Source organism: Seriola aureovittata, chromosome 9, assembly GCF_021018895.1.
Source record: "Seriola aureovittata isolate HTS-2021-v1 ecotype China chromosome 9, ASM2101889v1, whole genome shotgun sequence".
NCBI lineage: Eukaryota > Metazoa > Chordata > Actinopteri > Carangiformes > Carangidae > Seriola > Seriola aureovittata.
The window spans coordinates 15,208,537-15,227,729 of record NC_079372.1 but is presented as its reverse complement, the minus strand read 5'-3'; the positions used below and the strand labels follow the sequence as shown (position 1 = coordinate 15,227,729).

The window sequence follows — 19,193 nt, the reverse complement described above, 5'->3', positions numbered from 1 at the left end:
ACACAGCTTCCTTGCATAATGTCTTGGACATATTTTTGTAGTGTTTTTATTGCACATAAAACATTCGATAGCCAGGATGCATGAGATAGAAATACCGTATTTATAAGAATGGAGGCCACTTCTTATTAAGAGAAACATGTGGGAATATTCACGCTCACTTTTACTTATTTTTTTCTGCCTAACCAGGAAGACATGGATCTGGGGAGCAAGCAGTGTTTGATGTGGTTTCCTAGTCCTAATGACACTACTGCTCCCAACATTGGTGGAAACCACACAATCCACCGCCACAGGCATAGTATGACTCCCAGTCTCTGTGTGTGTAAGAAACCGTGTAAAAGCGGAGCCAAGACCTATGTCGTGTTTTCTCCTTCAAGGCCACAAGCTTGCAAACATGAGAAAATCTTCATGAGCAAGATAAATACCGCTGCCATCATCTTCATTGGTAGCCCAGTCAACGAGAACTCATGCTGGAGAAACTGGATTTCTGCAGTGCTTCTTTCTGCAGGCAGTCTCTGGTGGAAAGTGCCTCTAATCAACAATGGGTTAATTAATTTCACTCATGAGGTTATGTCCAATTATGGGGTGCACTCAACAGGGTAATTTGTTTCCTTAAAAAAAATAAAAGGCATTGCCAATAACAAATCTAATAAATAAAATCAAGTGTTCTACTTAGACAAAAAATGTGATTACTGTGATAAATTAATGCACAAGAGCATCACATATGTACAGACGTGCGTACATGAGTCTGTCTTTGTGTCTTTTGGGATTTGGCTACATTGGCATGGATGCATACTTCGGCATATCTCCTAACTATATTAAGCCTAAATGTATAAAATCCATCTGTAGTAAAACTGTATGAGTATTTGTCTCTTGTTGTTAGATAATGAAAAACGCTTCCTTCGAGACACTGGCAGAGAAAAGAGCAAGCAATTAGAGGAAAGAGAATGGAGAGGGAGACAGATAGAAGGAGAGAAAGCAACGGAGAGCTGTTTGAATGTGATTAATGAGATCACTGCAGGGTAGGCTGTGTCATTGTAATAGTCTGAGCTGAGAAGAGAGAAGGAGAAAAAGACTGTGAGAGACTGAGACAGAGAAAGAGACAGGAAGAAAGAGAGCAATGAGAGGGGAAGAAGAAAAGTGGAAGAAAATGAGAGGGGACAGCTGGGTGACTGACCAGGCTACATTTAACTCACTGCTATGAAAAGAAAGAGAGGATGAGAGAGAAAGAGAGAGAGAGAGAGAGAGAGAGAGAGAGAGAGAGAGAGAGAGAGAGTAAATCAGAGAGACTAAGAGGGGGGAAAAGCAGATATAAGGTTTGGATGAATGGAGCAGCAGGGGCTCTCAGTCTTCCACTGGCCTTTTAACAGTGAAGTGTTTAGAGAAGCCTGGACCAGGTCTGGCAGAGAGAGGGGCTTGTACTCTTAAGACAGCCCATGAAAGACGCAGCCTGCTGCTGCAGCCTGGGGACGGCGGCCGTCGCCTCTTTATCTGGCTCAGGGTTAAGAACGGAGCAGGAGGGGGGTCAAGTGGAGGCCAGGTTCCTAAAAGGTCACACATACATCCTACCAAACCACGACTCAATGAACAAGCTAATCATTAGAGTTATAGTAATCAAACACCTATGGCAACCACCTCCACACACAAATACCCACACCATCACACACCACCTACGAAACACAAAAAAACACACTGCCAGAAAAATGGACCCCCTTTGTTTTTGAAAATAAATGATGACATTTATTATAAAAATAGCTTCTACAGATACAACAGAGGGCTCTTCTGTAGTTCCTCACGGATGTTATGTTGCGTTCAGGCCCCCCTGGCGATCAGAGGGTATTCCCCACAAAGCACAGAGCAGATGTTCACAGAGCCATTTGCAATACTGTAGGATAGTATTCATCAGTCATCCTGTCTTCCGTAGAGGCTGAAGGAAGCCCGACACTCTCTCTAACTGTGAGCCCCCATCCACAGACACTCTGAGGTTCAGATAATGCCAAAATAAAATCTACCCCTATTTGCAGTTCTCCCAAATAGTGCTGGTTTTACTGTGAGACATTTGATTCAGCCTCTCCGGTAAAGTGCTGCAAGTTGTGTTGGGAGGGAAAAATGTTCTTTTACTAGCTAAAGTAATTTCTGCAGGCTATGCTCGGCTTCCAGCTGTTGCCCTTGGGCAGACTGAGACTGCATTGCTTAGTTTAACATGATTAAAAAGATTTGCAGGCTGGCAATCCAGCAGGGAGAGTCCTGAAGATGGCTGTAACATATTGCCAGCTATCACTTCAGCTAAAACGCTCCTTATGTCGCCCTGTCACTTGCCATTATGTCATTTCACCAAGTTTGAAATGTTACTTGTCTGCTTCGTGAACAGGTGCGTTGAGTTGGGTGGTTTTCATTTCATTTTAAAACAGGACAAACAAAACAAAGACAGTATAACAAAGGAACGCAATTATTTGTTCAGTGTGGGATTAATTGGAGCACAGCATTCAATCTGAAACAAAGTGATGCAATGGTTATTGTAATTCAGTGAAAAATAACAATTTGTGACTGTGATGATTGGAAAGAAATTCTACCTGGTGGCAACTGTGACAGCGCTTTTCACTAGCAATTGTATTTCCTTTCATGTGAGCTCAAGGTTAATGCGAGTCATGCAGCAACAATGGAGGTGTTTAATAAAGCCATTAAAATTATTAAAATGTGTGTTTCTTTTCCCTTGTTTGTTTATTTGTTTGCAATCCCACAAGGAAGAACCATTGACCAGCTGGAAACAACAACTGAAAGCTGTTTATAAAGTTCATGCTCATATTTCACAAATGAAGATAGCGAGTATACTGTATGTGTGTGTGTGTGCATGTGGTTTAGAGGATGCAGGTGACAGGACCCCTCAGTTCTGCTCGCAGAGTAATTCGTACCCCCGGGGGAACCGGTTTGGCTTCCATCCAGTCGTTGCCATGGGCCTCAGCTGTTGCTAGGGACATCATCCTCATTGCTAGTTAGAACCTCTCTCCCTTTTTCTCTCTCTCTCTGTTTGTTTATCTGGTCATCTCTGACCACCTGTCCTCCTCTCTCGTTCCTCTTCTTCATTACCCTAATTTTCCTCCTCCATTACCAGGTAGAAAACCCAGGAGGGTTCATAGGAAACACAGAGCCCGAAGGTTGGACAACGGTGACGACAAATCTGCATTGCTGATCCCTCGCTTCAGACCAGGCAAAGCCCGGCCACACCAAAGCAGGGCCTGGTCAGGTCAAGCAAGTGAGCAGCCTCTGGGCTGACAGGCGACAGACATGCGAGGCTCTCAGATCACATTTCCTCCAAGGGCGACAAATCTAAAGGACTAACTCTTTGAGGCTCATTACTGGGTGAACACAGAATGGAGGGGTGAGAGAGTGGTTGGAGAGGCAGAGGAGGGGGAGAAGTTGACCACTTGTCCACCAGGGCCCCTGTAGGAGCAGCTGCCTGCATTTACAAGCCTTTCAAGTCCCCGACACTTTATGCCCTATGATCAGCTGCTACCCCCCTGCAACAACTCCAGCACTGTCCGCACAACACACACACACACACACACACACATACACCCATGCTGTTATTTAAGGCCAGTTTGGGAGCCACATGAGACAGCCACACATCCCCCGCTACAATAACCAGTTCAACAGTTTGTCCGGTTAAACACCTGAACCACCCTTTCAAGTTGTCCCCTTCAGCTGCCAGGGGCATCATCCAAACCAATTCCTGATTATTCATCAGGGCATGATGAGAAGATTTAATTAGGCTGAAAGCAATGCATCATGGTTGAAGGCTTGAAGGATAAAGAGCTGGAAGACATGAATTGTTTACTGCTGATACAGCCCACCTTAATTTCATTCAAAACTCACATCCACCACGATGTGTAGTGTTCGAATAAAGAAAACGAAGTGTGAAGTACAGGTTAAAGTTTTGAAGAAATACTAGCCTAAAACTACTGAGAGAATGTTTTACTTTCTATGTCAAGGCTCATTACTTAATTATGTATACATCATTTTAAGGTCGGTCCCATATTTTATACTTCCCTTGTGTTATATTCGAAGTGATGATATCCATAAGAAGATATAGTTGTGGTTACCAAAAACCATCTCAATGTAGTTTTACATCTCTTCTCTCAGGCTTCTCACTGGAGCTCTGGCAACAACAGGTCGGGCAGCCAATCAGGAGAGAGACTCTGATCCTCTCTTCTGATTGGCTGACTGTTTTCTGAGTAATTGAGTAAAAATATAGCAGATTTCAGGTAAACACTCAATGGAACCCAATCCTGCAAGGTTGGATGGTTGGTCCGGGTGGGCTGGGCTCAGGGCATGGCTGAGGGCAGTGACTGCTTTGTTGTTACAGGAAGTCCTGATGGCTCGTTTTACGGCTCAGTTTCTGAATACGGGCTGTGTGCATCTCTCTGTGGACTGAGCGCTTTGATACTTTCACAACATTAATATAGAGCTTAGACCTGCTATATAATTTTAAAAAAAAAAGACCTGGAAATCTTGCTTTATACAATGTGGGATCTCTGATAAACAACTTATTTAGACCTGAGTAAGTCTAATGTAGGAGAGGATGCCATCTGGGAATGTATCTCACTGGCCATAGGTTGAGCCCTTCTGCTGTTTTCGACAAAACTGGGATGGAGGATCTTCACTCTCGTTGTTTTGACTCTGATTAACAGGGGGATCCTGAACGCGTCTTGGCTGAGCTTGCTTTAACCTCCCCATTCATACACTGCTGGGATATTTTTCAACATCCAATTTTACATGTGCATCCGTGTCCTACATCTCCATCGATATCAAAGGGAGTGCTCCCAACAGCTCCCTCTCTTCCTCAGTGCCATAGTTGTTGCTTCCCACCAATCCCAGTCCCTGTGTGGGATCTGTCTGTGCTTAAGCACAAAGTGAACCACACACACAGCCAATTCCAATTAAATGATGCAATTCTTGGGTAATGTGTATCCAGAATAAACGGCATAGCAGATCGCCCATTCCTATAATTTGACCCACAGAGCCCTGTAGCAGTCTTTTGCTCCCCGGGTATGTAAGAGTGATAATGTAGATGATGGAGTCTGCTGAGTATCAATGTAAATCTGGGGCTAGAATTTAAATAATTAAAGGACATTAACTCATGAGCTGGACTACAAGCTCACTGGAAAATCCTCTGATGTTAGCTTAGAGTGGGCTAAATTTCTAGTTTTGGTCCTGATTGGAACTGGTTTCACTGTAGCTAGAAAAAGTGCACGAGGACCTGGAATATTGATTGCCCCCTAGCAGCTTTCTGCTGAGGTGAAAATCTACTGCCCTCCACAATCAATCACTGCCTCGAGGGGTGCCACCCAGAAGTCCACAACCAATTTCTGAAAAGCCTCATGACAGTCTGACTACACATTTAACACTGCTGTTATATGATAGTACGAGGTTTCTCTCCAGGTTGTGAATGAGAACACTCCACCTTCACGAAACATAATATCCTACATCACACAGTAAAATGTAGTCACTTCACACCCTGTGCACATGATCACAGCACGCGAGCGCCATACCACTGTATGTGGCTGGCAACTTCAACGTTATTGTTTCTTGCAGTCCATCATACTATATATGCATTCTCCTCACCTCAGTGTCTGCTTATCTCCCCCCCACACCCCTCTTAACCCCTCTCTCAATCAATCCCCTGCAAAAGCCTGTCACTGGCAGCGATATCCGCCAACACTATCCCTCCCTGCTTTGCCATGCTCCAGCAAAGCCCAGGAAACAGCAGCATATACAGGAGCCGGGTCTGCAGGGAGAGCGGGGAGGGAGGGAATGAGGAGCGGGATTGAATGGGGAAGCGGGAGATGGAGGGCAGGGGAGGGTGGGGGGATTCTTTGGGAAAGGAGCCAATCCAATTACAGGCAGCGGTGCAGCCCTGGTTTCTTTGGCGGCACTAAATTCACATTTCAACGGTCTCTTCCTCCCTCCCCCCAGTACCTTCTTACTTCTCCTTCTATCTTTGCCTCTTCCTGCCACCTCTTTTCTTATTTTTCTTTTCTCATCACGGCTCACACTCACACCCACCAGACCCCGCATCCCCACACACAACACACCCCCTCCCTTTCGCACATCTGTCTGTCTGTCTCTCCTGATTGTGAGAAAGAGGTAGAGGTATGGAGCTGTACTACCACCAAAGCATCAAATCTTGTCACCCTATAGCTGTGTCATGCTCACATCTGAAGGGAGCCTGCAGCACCCTACCTCCATCTACTTGTCTCACACAGCTCTGTAGGAGCTTATCAGCCGTCTGCAGAGGAGCAGCAGCCAGGGCTCATCAGGTCACCCTCTCCCTACGCTCCCCCTGAGACACCTGAGGGAATGCATGGATAACACCCTCAATGTAAACACATGCATATTTCACACACAGGAAAACACACACACACACACACACACACACACACACACCTTACCCGTAAAAGTCTTAACCCTCGGAGGCCACAAAGTCCCCACTCCAGAAGGTCTAAAACTCAAACCTGTCCTCACAAAGATAGAAGCACAAGCACAAGCGCACGCACACACACACACACACACACACGCACACACACACACACACACCTTAACAATGACAGTGGGCAAAGCAGCACCTCCTTCCCGCCACTGCTGTCATGCAGCATTATTGATTATTCATTACCTATTAAAAAAGTAATGCTCTCTTTTTCCACGCTGTTGCAGAGAGCCGCGGCGGATATAGGCTAATTGTGGTCATTCTCTCTTTCACGCGCATTAGACGGACAGTCAGCGCTTGTTGAATCCGGTGTTTGCATGCAAATCACCACTGGTCGTTGTCCAACAACTTACTTGCATGCAAATTATTGGAGTTTTTTTTTTTTTGCACTGTGGTGGCAGCCTCGTCTAATCACGTGATTTCAAACAAATCAGGTTCAAATAGAGTCCAGCAAACTCTTGCTTCAGCAATGCTGGTGCACTAAAAATACAAGCTTACCAAGGACACAGATGAACTTGCAATAGAAATGGTGTTAGTAATAGTAAAAGATGGCTTTCCCTCATGCCTCATAATGTCATCTAATATATAAATAGAACTAAAGTAGGCAGAATATTTATAAGTAGAAATATGAAGTAGAATAGCTGACTATGATGAATCAGATGATGGGAATACTCCATACAAGTGGCATTATAATGTTATTCTGTTGTGATCTGGAACAGTGCTGTACTTGGTTTTTCTGTTCTGGTGCATAGATCCCTGGGACCTATTCTCCAGGTGTCCTTTCCCAAATCGTGGTTAATTCCGCCCCACGTTAGCTGTTACTGTTGTTACAGTTATGCCCCATGTGAGGAGTAAGCCTATGTACACAGCAGCACGCAAGGCTATTTTGCATGGGTTCTCAAACAAGAAGCAGAAGATAGGAAAGAGAGCCAGAGGACCGGGGAGGGCAGGCGGCATGCGGCTCACAGACGAGAGTGTGGAAAGAAGCAGGAAGATAAAAACAAAAGCAACAGCAACACAGTGGGGAAAACACTCTTTTTTCTTTTTTTTTTTTTCCCTGTCTCATCTAATGTAACCAAGTAGAAAACGGTGCTGAATTATTTAACAGCTCAAACAGGGGATTACATCGAATGAATATTCTCTCCACGACAGTCTGATTGGTGTATTGATTTAATTATAAATAGATGGAGACCAAAATAATCCAGGCCAACTCCGTGTGTGTTGCATCGCCAGGCTCCAGATAACAAAGAACTTGCCAAAAGAGGTATCTAAATGGTTTTAGAGACTCTCTTTCCTTTGCACTCTCCTTTCCTCTTCAGCTTGATGCAGCTGTGAGCAAGAGGGAGGAACGACTGTATGAGCCAGTTATGGCCCTGTGACACACTCCTGCTGTCACTCAAAAACAAAAAAAAGAAAAAAAAAACAGCCCCATGGGAGGCGGAGCCAAGTGAATACTGACAAATCCTTCAACCAGCTGTCTAAATGGTGTCTAGAAAGCCCCATCAGCATTCAAGACAAACAGCAATTGTGTACGATGCACCCACGCAAACACATTATTTGCATGGAGGTGAACATTTTAACATATAGCATATAGTCTAAGCATCAGGCGCCTGCAGTGATGTCAGCACTGAAGCCCTGCAACAGCAAAACATAGAGATTTCTCATTGACCTCTCACCTCATTTCAAAGCAGACCTGTCATTTAAATCCCTATTCATTTCTGTCAATGACCAATCTCATCTAATACCCTGATTCCGGTGGCTGGGGTGTGAAATCTATGATTATGAACTGGGCCAGCAGCCTTTAACCCCTCTGTGGCGTCTGTATTCTCCAACCAAGACTAAGAGGTTCAGTGCATGAACCTGCTCCCTCTTCTGCCTCTCAGTGGGCCACAGTCAAGAAAGGTGCTTATTAAAATTAATGGGCCACTGCAGGTTATTTAACACTGCAACACTGGAGCTCCGCTTAACAAGGAACTGGTAATGACCACTACAGTGAGCTAGCCATCGCCATTACCCCTCTCCGACATTTTGACAGCAGGCATTAAATATTAAGGAGATACGTTTCCCTGTGACCATGATCCATCTGCACGGAAATAGGACCACTTCACAGTGTCTGTACCCCCATGGACCACTGGACAGCCCGCATCACAGTGATGAAGCGAGCAGAAGTCTCCTGCAACGGGCCTTTGCTCACTGCTGGGTGAGAGGAAAGTAAAAAAGGAGCTGCTGCTCACCTTCTTCAGCCGTCCGCTCTTGGTGCCCACAAAGGCTACACAGTAGCTGTTGTAGACATAGGAGGTGACAGACGTCATGCGGTCCCGGGTCTCGGTGTAGAGAGTGTGGCCGGTCACCAGCTGGGAACCTCCGAGCGGCTGGTTGATGTCCAGACCACAGAAGGAGTCGTCGATGGGCACTGGCTGGAGGAGGAGAAGGTAACAACAAAGGTTTTAGAATGAAGTTCGTATAAATGACATGAGGAAGAAAAAAAAGTGAGTCTGAAACAAATGTGTCACATTAAACATAGAAACCCCTGACATGAAAAGTAGTGTAGGAAGGGGGAGCAACAAAAAAATACCTCAGAGAGTAAGACATTAGTAGAACGGGGAGGCTGAGACGCAGAGCATTATAAAAGAAGACAGCTCAGTACGGAGGAAAGATGAAGGTGACAGAGTGAGACAGAAGGAGAGTGCGTTGGTCAAAGTTGTGGAAATAGTGGCAATGTCAGAGAGTGTCTTGAGAGGGAAATGAGGTGGGTGAGAGAGGTGAGCCTGAGAGAGAGAGAAAGAGAGATGGAGAGGGAGGTCAGAGCAAGGTGGAGGTGCGCGAGCGAGTCTCCCAGCCAGACAAACGTTTGCCTTTCTGTTCCACTTGGCAGACATGTTTCAGCTGCGCCTGACTGAGCTCCACCTTGCTCTCACTGTGGCTCATTACCCTGGCCTATCATCACACCTCCGCAGGAAGACACATACTGCATGATAACTATCTCGCACTGGCAAACACACCCCCGCACGATAACCCTGAAGTATGCATGTGAGCGCAAGAGTCTGCATTTACACATTCATTAGAAAATAGTCGGTCACCGAGAAAGTCTCGTGAAAGTTTGACGTCAATTCTTGGGGAAAATGTCTGTGTCGTTATGTTTCTTAGCGGAGAATTGCTTGGTGTGAGGAAGTGGTTCTTTCCCCCGTGATAAGATTATAAGACAAGGGAAGTTAACACAGGGAAAAGGGGGGGTGGGGTTAGGGGGGGTGGATGAGGAGCAGGAGTGGTCTTTCTGGGATTGAACCAGGTCAGCTGAGACAGTCTGAGTGGCAGTGGCCTCAAAGTGCCATGTGGAGTAAAGTGAGATGGCCGAGCGAGCCTCCCATGTATACATCCCATAATCTCTTGCTCACAAACCCCATCTTACTCACCCTCTGAATATATACATCCCCTTTCTTTAACCCCCGACTCTCTCATTCTCTTTCTCTCACTGTGAATGTATCCACCTCGCGCTTGTCTCCTCTCTGTCTCTGTCTTCGTCCCCGTCAGAACAATATTAACAGACTACGCTGAGTGACATTTCCCGCGCTGGGAGGCAGCTCGGCTTCTTCACTACACACTACTACACACCACCACGGCTGTAAAAGGCGTTCAGCACTACGCACATTTTCATGAGCGGAACAAAAGCAATAATGCTGACAGGGAATAATCGCCTTCGCTCCTATAGTCACGCCCCCCACTTTATGGCATTTCCTTTCATTTCCCTTTGCCCAAAATAGCGCAGAAGTGCTATGGGTTCTCCACTGCAGTATTCAAATTAGAAAAAAAAAAAAAAAAAAATCAGGTAAGCTTACATTATCCTTTACTCTTGTGGTTATCAAATTAAATATATTTTATAGAGGTGTTTAATGCTTGTTTAAAACATATGCTGCTTAGACACAGAGAAGGAATCAGATGGGGAGAGCGAGCAGCGATCTGGAGAGAGACAGCCATGTAGCTCCAGACTCTGGCTTATCAATAGCTACTCCCTCAAATGCATGCAGCTATTCCACATATGGTCTGTTGGGCTCCAGACCATTTGGTTCTGATTATATCTAGATTGTTTAGATGATGTACACTTAGCAGACTTGGCAGCCGAGCCGAATCCCCCACGGACTCCATGTGGTTGTTGTTTTCTTGTTCACCTTCTCACACAATGTTGTTGTTTTGTTTTTTTTTCTCCTTTCCTGCCTTATCACAAATCTCCCAAGCAGTGAAGAAATGTGGATTTGCCACATCTCAGACTGTTCCATACAAATGACATTGATTATCTTTAGCAGGGGCTGTGCTGTGGTGAGACTAAAAATAGGTCTATAACCCTGTGTGATTAATCCTTATTGAATAACTCACAACAGGGTGATGTATTTCATCTATACGGAGAAAAACAGTTGCTGCCTGGGTGTGATTCAACAGCACACTACACACAATCTTGCTGGACAATGACATCAAGTGTTGCATTTGGTGCGGGATTTGAATGACGGATGAATTAGACGTGACAGGGTATCTGCTCCCAAGAGTTTCCCGCCCAGGGTACATCAGTGTTATCAATACCAGCTTCCCTTCGCTCTCACAATGTGGCTAATTAGTTGGTGGGGCATGAGCAAAAGGCAAGGCAGGATGATAGTGTTACTCGGGGATAGACAGAGAGAGAGAGAAAGAAAGAGGGGGAGAGAGAGACAGTCTGATACAGAAAGAATCCCATCATGGCTCTCCTCGTCGGGAGTGACGACAGAGATGCTGTGAATCTCCAGATGGCAGAAGGCTGGACGGCTGGGTGATAAATCTTTGACTGGCTGCTGTGTCTGAATCCCCTGGCTCAGACTCACTTCCATTCCCGGGCCTCAGCCTCAGACTGTGTTATGCGCGCACACACCGAAATGTATGCAAGACGGGAGTGGGAGCTGGGGGTATCATTAAGGTTCCCTGCTTTGAGCTCGCTGGTTACCTGCTGTTCACAACGGGCCAGAGGAAAGGCACTCGGACTGCATGTGTAATTTACTCTGAAATCGAGCGAGGTACAGTTAACAGTTAAAAAAAACAAAAAATAAAAAGCCTCTCTGGTTGGTCTAACCTCGATTCACCTCATATTTTGATGGATCTCAGACATGATGTGCTCTAAAAATACCGCACACAGAGTTACAGGAACATATTTATTTAAGAAATACAAGATGTGAAACATATGTTCGCTCTGAGAGAGCCACGCTGCTTGAGTTGGGGATTTAACAGCAACCAGACAACGTTAGCAAGGTTGACATGTTAGGCTGTTAAATGTAATTTGTATAGGCTTTAAGAGTTCCTCATCCATTGACATCTATCTGCATAATCCATATTATACTATGGATTTACCGGGCTGTTCATTGAGCACGAGGACACAGTCTTAAGGACTGTATTTTACATCTTCTTATCGCAGTGGCTACACACACAAAGCTTGTGTATCCGCGGTGTATAATGTGAAAGGAGAGCAGAGCGTTATTGGCAGCGCGTGTCTAAAGAATGGAGTGGGAGGTGCAGCTCTGCAGGTAACGGCTGGCACCCTTCAGAGCATACCGAGATGATTGGGTATTCTTCTGGGAGACTGGAAAAAGGTTCTAATTTGAGATCCCCACAGTCAGAAAGTCTCTCCACACTTCAGCACTGTCATCACCGTATGCCACCATCTCTCCTTCTTCCGCCTACTCTCCTGCTTTCCAACCTCTCCTCTCCTCTGCTCTGCTCTCCTCCCGCCTTCTCAGTGGAGCTAATAAAACTAAAACAGAGCTAGTTCAAGATAACGTCTCCCTCCTCCTGACAATCACCTCTGACATGGTGCTAATGAGGAACTTACTGATTTTATAAGAGTGGTCAACTGAGTGCCCTGCGGGAGGGGGTGGGGGGATGGGGGGGTGGGGGGGATTAGCAACAAAGGAAGCTGATCAGTGGCTGTCACTGTTGTGAGGATAGGGATATCATTAAAGACCTATGCTCCCTCACACACACACACACACACACACACACACACACACACACATATACACACACACACACACGAGACAAGCCTTTCCTGCATACATGCGCGCACACACACACACACACACACACACACACACACACACACACACACACACACACACACACATACACACACACAAACACACACATACACTGAAACCACTTGTCATACACTTAGCACGTCATTAATTCTTAATATTTTTAAATTCCTAACAGCAATTACTGAATGAAAGCACCGAGGACTGAAGCCTCCTGGGAATGAGGGAAAATCAAGAAACTTAATTCTACATGACAACATGTAGCTGATACATGGCCTTGGATTATGGGATAATTGGGGATTCAGGAGGAATAGACCCCCTCACCCCTCCCACCCGTCCCCACCCCAAAACTGCTTCTCCTTGTTCTAAAAGGGGAAAATATGTTTATTTATGTTGTGCTCAAGGAGAATATGATCCCTTTGATGATCACCCAAAAACAGACGAGAGGAAAACCTTATGAACACGTCTCATTGACATACACTCATTGACATAGTTACATGTAGTGTGAGAATCATTTAGCAACAGAGACGCGAAGCAGTCAAAAGCATTTCCTGATGACTGCTGTGTTTATTTTCATTACAGCACACGCCCTAAAACTTTGAACACTGCGGTTTCTAGGCTCATTGAGAAGCTTTGGTCAATCCCATACTGTTTACTTATTCAGGGAAAGGAAACAAGACGTGGATGCTGTTGGACCACTGTAGAATGCTGACTGTTGAAATTTACAGTCATCGGCTGAGGGCTGATTAGAACCGAGGGAGAATAGAAATAGTCTCTCTTTACTTCATATCAGTGAGATCCGGCTTCAACTTAAAATATCTACTAATATGCGCAAATAGTGATGCACAGCCCCCAATGAGAGCAGCTTCGGATCGTTGATGATTAATATGAGTGCATTAGGGGAAATGTCACCACACTGTCAGCAAGTGGAAAAGGCATATTTCTTTCATAATCATTCCAATACCGGAAAATGAGTTAGAAGAGCATACTGTAGGCGTGTGTATGTTTTTAATCACTGTAACTCACCGCTTTGGTGCACTGCACATCCTTCCCAAGCAGCCAGTTGAGCTCCAGGTTTCCTTCTCCCTGGTAGCAAGACTGCAGGCGCTCCTTGATTCGTGCATTGATGTCTCGGATGGTGAAGACGCAGAGCGCTGAGTCATCCGGTGGGCGATGGAACTGCTTCTGGCCCTTAGAGAAGATGGTGAAGAGCACATCGTCTTGGGCGCTTATGTTGAGCGAGGCGGCGAGAACGCGGCCCGGCTTGCCCAGGTAGGCGGCCTGCAGTAGCCGGTACTCGACGCCATTTTTCACACAGCCGATCGGGAGGGAGACGTAGGAGTGGAACTTGCGGTCGTCTTTGCACAGGCGGACGATGCGGGAGGTGTAGAAGAGGTCGCTGGTGGATCCGCTCGATGACATGCTGTTCTCCGGCGTCTCGGGCTGGACGGTCAGGAAGTAAACAAAGCTGCCGCTGGCAAAGCCGTAAACGTAGTAGATGTCAAAGTGGGAGACCAGTGCCAGTGTGTCTGATGGTATCTTGATGAGGGAAGACACAAAGTCAGTGTGCAGTTCATAGTCGAGCATAGCAGAGGATTCTGGGTCACGGGGCAGCTTTCGACTGGAGATGGTAGGGAAGTAGTCCTGCTTCCCATCGACTGCTGTACCGATGAACAGGGTGCCATCCTGGCCCTGTGAAGGCACAATGACCCCATACATGGTCCCAGTCTGGTTGACACTGGAGAGGTAGTGCTCTTTCTTATGGGAGGGCTCCACTAAGATAAAGAGGTCATCCAATCTGAGGAGTTTGCAGACGCCCTGGTAGAGGCTGCCACAGGCCAGCAACCGATTTTGGGAATAATCAATGAGGAGAAGCTTGTTGACATTGTTGGTGGAGACGAGGGGCTCAGAGCAGGGCTGGACAATGAGAGGAGGGTAGCAGGCCTTGTTGTCATCCTCTGGGCCTGTATCATGGGAAACAAGGAGGGTCAGGTTGCCTGACAGCTTGTACACACGGTTGACCGCTCCAATATACAATGCCCCTGTGGTTTGGTGAACCGTCAGGTGGTTGAAGACCCAATCCCGGCGCTCAGGGTGGAAACTAGTGAACGTCTGCCCACTGCACAAGCGAGGGATCACTAAGAGCCAGAAGCCTAGCAGGGTAGCTACAGCTCCTACTTTATGGTCAGGCGATAAAGTCCTGCGTGCAGCCCGCCGGCCCTCCATGTTTAACGGGCCTGCAAGGAAAGCGCAGAGGAAGCAGAGAGACTGGACGGGGAGATGAACGGAAGACACCTTCGCCTTTTTGTTGTTGAAGGCTAACTTGCAGGTCAAAGCTTTCGAAGGGTCTTCACATGTTTCTGGAAAAGAAAACAAGGGAGGCAGAGAAAACACGTTAGATATCAAAGTATGACTCACATTTCCAATAAAGGAAACACTTGTGACCAAATGGAAAAGGTTCTTCATTAGATAAAAAAAGGTCAAAGGGTAACTTCAGTGAAGGCAATGAGCTGTGGAGAAAGGGAGCGGAGGTTTAAAGGAGACAATTGGCGGAAACCATAATGGTGCACATTCCTAAGAAGCTGCTAGACGAAGCAGGAAAGAGAGGCAGGTTACAGCAATGGAAATTAGCCTGACTCATACTACCATACACTGAGCAAGTGGTTTCTAAGAATAAGAACATCCAACGCTCACATTGACCACAGACCTGACCCCGGACACTGCGCAGTGACTCGTGGCGTTTAAAGTCGACTGCAATTTTTGAATTCTTGCGACTCGAAATTTTATTAACAACATATCTAATTGATATTTGCATGTTATAATGACATTAACTAAGGATTTAATTTTGCTTGTTGCATGTTCAGGAATTGAAAAAAAAAAAAGCTTCAAAAACATTATGAGAGGAATAACCATAAAATGTGACTTCTGATGAAATCAACAAAAATTCAACAAGATATGACAGATACACGACTACTGTGCATAGCTGAAATTCCTATATTCTCTTTCCCCTTTAAAATATCCGCCTTCTCATTTCATTTCTACATTCACCCCTCCCTCCATCCCTCCCATCTTTCACTCTGACTACAAGCCATCAACCAACAGCCCTATCAGTTATCCCTTTTCCATATCTATCTGTTAAAACATACATCAAGCACAGTCTGCAATTTATTCAACCACGCTCAGCCTGGGCTGTGGAGATCTCTCTCTCGCCATAAACCAAGAGACGGAGCTCTGTGCAGTCTGTCCCCAGGAGTTAATTATCTCGTCCATTGGAAAGGAAGGCCTGGATCTTATTACTGGAACAAAGTGAGAACAAATTGGGAGCCCCTTCCACACACCCCTCCCCTCGCTCCCTGCTCTTTAAGGGGCCTGTTTTACACAATCTGAATCTATTAATTATTCCTTTCGAAACATTGTTGTTGTTTTTTTCTTTATCATTTCATTCTATTCATCTCCTGCTGACATGATCAAATCGTGGAGGGATTAATCACTGGCGGCACAACAGTCATCTTTAAATGAATCAGCTCCCGTGTTGGATCCCTACACAGCTTCCTCATAGAAACACCAGCCAACAGAATATACAGTATGAGTGTATGTTTGTGTGTGTGTGTTGTGTGTGTTGTGTGTGTGTGCCTCATTTCCCCAGTATTATCAGTGTACTCTATCAGAACCAAGCAGCGTGAGGGGCTAACAAGTGGAGACAATGGCAGTGCATCCCAAAATCAAGTATGATTAGGCGTAGCGATCCAACAAGGGTAATTACTGTGGAGCTGGAGGAGGTAAGCTGGGGAGCGACATGGGGACGCCAGGGGCTTGAACGTGTCAGAGACGGCCCTACATCGTTTGTCACGCTCCAGATTTGCATTTCCAGCAGTGAGGGCACAGAGAATCAAGGGGTGAAAGATGTGGCTGGAATAATCAGCGGCTGCGCCTTGAATTAACAAGCACTTGCAACGGAAGATTGAAAAAGGAGGCATTACATGGAGAGATACGGCACATCCGGGCTACTACAGCCGAGGTTAGTTTGATTTGCCGAGCCGATCTGGGATCCCCTCTGAACCGTGCCTGCCCTCCCCTACAACCCCCACCCCCCCGCCCCTTTGTGATCAACGGGTACGCTACTCAGCTCAGACTTAAATATAGACCCTTAGGGAGCGTATTGATCCATGTGTCCATAAACACAGGTCTTAAGGCCCAGTCAAGCTGTTGTTGGCGTGTGTGCAGGCGGAGGTGTGGGAGGCGCTCTGTCCCAGGAGCAGTTTATTAGCATGGTCATAAAAGTGCCATTGGTTCTGGAGAAAAAAAAAAAAAAGCCACCAGAGCCAGACCCCCACCCTCACTTTCAGCTGCCTGCGAGCTGCCCTGCTCCTTTGTTTGAGTTTGTACTTGCTAGATGTGCAAAGTGGATCCCTTTGGTGGTATAATCAGCCTCCTGCTGAGCCAGCTTTTTTGCTCAGGCCCCGCAGCCTTTTGGCCTTTAGAGCTTTCACTGCACACCCCCCCCCACCCCTTAATCGTATATGTGTATACAACATTTACACCCATCCATCTTTTATTCCTCTCCTTATTATTTTCTCTCTTCTTTGCCAGTCGTCAGGAAGAAATATATGCATCACTCCCTCATACTGAGGCAACAGCTGCAGAGGCAGAGAAAGAGAGTGACTGAACGCTGTAAATAAAAGGCTCCACAAAGGTTATCCATTCATATTGCCTTTAGTAACAGAGGGAATAAAGTCTTTGTTTAAGTTGATTGCATGACCACCTCTTTGTTGCACTTGACAGAGACTTCTCTGTACTATGCAGCTGAGTAGACTTGAAAAGAAGAAGAACAACACCGGGTCACCCCTCGTGCTCTTCAGTTCAAAGCCATGCCTTTCTTTTTGTTTATGAGGGGTCGGAATTACCAAGATGGAAATTAACATATAAATGCAACCAGGAATGATTCATACTTAAACATAGTTACCTATTGACCTAGAAAAAGAGGAGAGCATGACTGTGTTGGCAGGGAATAGAATTACGGGTGAGGTAGAACGAAGGCGATGTGTTCAGCTTCTAATTACAAATATAAAGTCAGCAGCTTTGAGAATGTCGCTCCTGATGTGTGAGAACTATTTTTTTGCCATTGATGCTGTGGCTCTAACAACAACTGCAATATCAGCTATATTTTCAAAACACGGTGAGCAGATGCCTGTCTGTCTCTGTAACAACACCGAAACACAACAAGTCAATTCCTGGTTCTGAAGTAAGTTCAGTTTGCTGACGCATCCCAACGCTGGTGGTTGCACTGAGGCAGAGGAGATGGACTGGCATGATGACAAACTGTCAGCTGCTTCTGTGTATTGCATCATATAAGAATATGGAAAAAAAAAAAGAAAAAAAAACTCACAACATCACGGTCATTGTCAGTAGATCTCCATTCTAACACTCATCTGACAATCTCTTTGCCAGACATGGAAGGCAAACAGAGAAGAGCATCAAGTTAAGAGAGACAGAAAAGCACTCACATTCCAGCACACACGCAAGCTGTGATCATGGCTTAGAGAAAAGACAGTTTTCGCAAAACTTCCCATTCATAATGAATAGTCAGGCGCACAAAACACCACATTTGGCACACTCAGCCCCGGCTGCTTCTGAGCGCTTGTTAAACAAACTGTTCCCACTGGCTGCCTGTCTGCTGCTTGTTGGTCCCTTTGCTGAAATGCTGGTGGTTTCCTCTTCCCCCTCAGCCACTGGGCAAGGCACATGCCAACCGTGGTCGAAGGGGGGCGGGGGGCATTGTGCTGATTATATCACGAAAAGATACTAAATGTGCAGCACGAGCAGCAGACATGAGGAAAAGTGAAATGATAAGCTATGCAAAACCATCAGTGTGGCTTGTGGACATGACCGCCTGAGGGCAGCGCAGCAGCCAGCAAAGTGAGGCACAGGCTTTAGGAAGTGGCCTCTGGAGTGGGAGGAGCTCTAAACCTCTGTCACCCCCGGAATAGGCAGCAGGTTTTTTTGTTTTTGTGCCTTTTGAATTTTTTTTTCTATTTTTTTTTTTTTTTCCTTTTTGTCCACACATACTAAGCTTCTTAACAGTGCAGCCAAATGTGCTTGATCTCCTGAATTCGTATTTATAGCAATTGTATTTCAGAAGATAAAGAACATAAACGAAAAATCCATTTACGCTGTTAAATCCATTGTTGTCAGATAGGAAAGGGAAATGGGAGATCATAATTTCATGCCCTGGATTAATGTGTTATTCCCTGAATGATTAATGTAAAGCATGAAATCGTAATGCTTAAGTAAAAGTGATACGGTGCAAATCAAAGAGACAACTTGGAACAAAAATCAACAAAACAGCTAGCTGAGTAAAGTAATAGGTTTAAAATGTTGTAAGATGCTGCTCGTTGCGTGGTGAGTGGCTGATGTGGCCACTTGCACAGTAAAAAATAGAAAGTTTAATCTTCCCTAAAGGGAGATCATCCTCTATATGCGGCAATAATAAAAGCGATGAGCAGCAGAGGTTAGTCCATTAGTCTTTCTCTCTTTGCAGCCATCAAGAGTGGAGATAATGAGAGGACGCAGTAGCATCTTGAGCTGTTGAGTTATATTTATACGTTCTTTTGTCTCAATACAAAATGGATCTGTCTGCTCCGGTGCCAACTCTATCAGTCAGTTTC

General features: G+C 45.7%; 1 protein-coding gene across 1 annotated transcript in view; it reads right to left on the bottom strand.

The window, feature by feature from the left end:
• Positions 1-19,193, bottom strand: part of plxna2 (plexin A2) — a 180,517-nt gene that overhangs the window by 140,600 nt on the left and 20,724 nt on the right. Inside the window, exons 2-3 of the mRNA XM_056384398.1 lie at positions 13,555-14,888; positions 8,716-8,898 (exon numbers count right to left, since the gene is read on the bottom strand). Of these exons, the coding sequence (XP_056240373.1) occupies positions 8,716-8,898; positions 13,555-14,754 (1,383 nt within the window). The 5' untranslated portion in view covers positions 14,755-14,888. The remainder of the gene's footprint in view (positions 1-8,715; positions 8,899-13,554; positions 14,889-19,193) is intronic.